This window comes from Miniopterus schreibersii (assembly GCF_964146895.1).
Source record: "Miniopterus schreibersii genome assembly, chromosome: 2".
Taxonomy (NCBI): domain Eukaryota; kingdom Metazoa; phylum Chordata; class Mammalia; order Chiroptera; family Miniopteridae; genus Miniopterus; species Miniopterus schreibersii.
In genome coordinates this window covers 22,944,306-22,946,322 of record NC_138102.1, presented here as the reverse complement: position 1 = coordinate 22,946,322, position 2,017 = coordinate 22,944,306, and the positions used below count along the sequence as shown (strand labels likewise).

The window sequence follows — 2,017 nt, the reverse complement described above, 5'->3', positions numbered from 1 at the left end:
GCAAGCTCTGTGTGCATTATCTCAATTATACTCACCACCCATGAGGGCTTTATTCCCATTTTATAGCTAAAAATAGAGAGGCTCTGAAATATTAAATAACAAGGAAGGAAAACAAATTGTTAAGAACCTAATTTAAATACCTAGCCAAACTATCTGCCAAAGAACAAGATAAAGACATTTTTAGGCATACAGACAGACTCCAAGTGACCTTGCACAGGCCTTCAGTAAAAGAACCAGTAAAGAATGTACATCAGGATGAAGAAATATAAACCTAGAAAAATATAACAGGAATAATGAGGAAAAGAAAATTAGTGTACCTATATTAGTATTAATTTTACCAAAAGACATTAAAATACATTCTAACTAAAATTCCAGGTGATTACCACATGGGAGAATAGAGAAGAGTCAATTTAAAATAATTTTTTTAGGGAAGATATAAATACTATAGATACTCTATTATTGTTTAATACATTACTCTCAGAAAGTGATAAATATGTCATGCAAATTTAGTAATGATAAAGAGGATTTGATAATACAACATGCTTGGTTAGGCAAATAGACAAATAAATGCCAACAAGCAGTAACTCATTGTTAGGTCAATGATGCTGAAAACAGTCTCTCTTGATATTGTGATCCCCCAAATGACATGCCAATCTTCATGAATCAAATTTCAAACAAATAGAAATCTAAATAATGAAGCAAAGTCTAGTATTTCATTATATGCAACTCTGAATTAATGTATCTAGAAGTAGATATTTTAAAACATAGATATAAAAGCTCTTCAATAAAATATTATTTTGGAATCTACCAGAATATTACACAAAAAGGACAATTCACTCTGACAGGTAGGTTTTACTCTGTGACTATAAGGGCAGAGCACTAAATAATCCCATGACTTTGATAACTCATTGACTTTTAAATACAAGTAGATAGCAAAGGAAAGTAAGAGTACAACATGAAAAGGAAAGGTCTCCTTTCCTCATCTGAAACCAAATCTCTCACCTCAAAAAGATCACTACCTATATATTTTGTCACATGAAGAAGTTTAATAAAGACAAGCATTGGGATATTTTAAAGTTCAAAAGCTCAAAGCAAGAAAACATTAGGGACACTGCAAAGAGACAATAATAGTGTCGAGCTCTGTTTCATCTGCACCATCTTCTTTTTCCCCCCTATTGTTTCTTTGGACATCCTTCTTGGCCCCTCATTTTCTCTGTCTCCCTAGCGAGTCTGTCTGCAAGCAACGCTCTCGCCAGTCTCTCTCTTGCTGTCTTCATTTTCCTTTCCTGTTTCTTGATATCTTTCTCAGTTACCAGAAATTGTTTGCAGGGGAGCTGTGGGATGCCCAGATCAGCACCTGGAGTCATCTCTGCCACATGCGAGGACCCGGCAGGGTTGGACATGGAGCTGCAGTGAGCACCACCTATGAGAACGCCTGGTAGGGACTCACCTGTGCAACTAGGCACTAATGCTTGCAAGGCTTTGGTGAGATTGAAAGAGCTTAGCAGTTGTCCTTCGCTGCTGCAGGCCTGGAGCCCTTGAAGTCTCTTCTGCCAGCACACCTGTTGGGGCTTGTCCAAGGTCTCCTCCCACTGGTGGCACCTGACCTCATTGCCTGGGTGGGATGTGATTCTCGTAACTGGGCTCCTGAATATGTTATTGGACATCCTCAAAGGGATGGAGATGCTTAGATCAGGCTTTGGTTTGGGTTGGTTTACCCAGTCATGACACTTCCTCTGTGAAGTCTTGACCATCATATTTCTTTTCCATTTACTCTATAAGAATAAATCGTAAATTGGATTTACATGATAAATGAAGCCTGCCTTCCTAGGACGGTTACTTCAGCTGTCTTGTGCTTCCGCCCTCCCTCTGGGGATAAATGTGACCTGCATCCTGGGACATCATCAAGCAGATATGTATCAAGAACAGAAAGCGCAAGGTCAAAACCCAGAATCTACTCCACGTCATTTCTCCTTCAATATCTTATAACACCCTCTCCTTTATGAGCAGCTTTCAT

General features: G+C 38.6%; 1 protein-coding gene across 1 annotated transcript; it reads right to left on the bottom strand.

The window, feature by feature from the left end:
- Positions 1-1,123: 1,123 nt before the first annotated feature.
- Positions 1,124-1,760, bottom strand: LOC308553052 (methyl-CpG-binding domain protein 3-like 1). The gene has a single exon (XM_081128559.1). The coding sequence runs from the start codon at positions 1,755-1,757 to the stop codon at positions 1,173-1,175; it is 585 nt and encodes a 194-aa protein (XP_080984685.1). The 5' UTR covers positions 1,758-1,760; the 3' UTR covers positions 1,124-1,172.
- Positions 1,761-2,017: the final 257 nt, after the last annotated feature.

Coding starts and splice junctions, on each gene's coding strand:
- LOC308553052 (XM_081128559.1), bottom strand. CDS start 1,757: ATGATGGTCAAGACTTCACAGAGGAAGTGTCATGACTGGGTAAACCAA.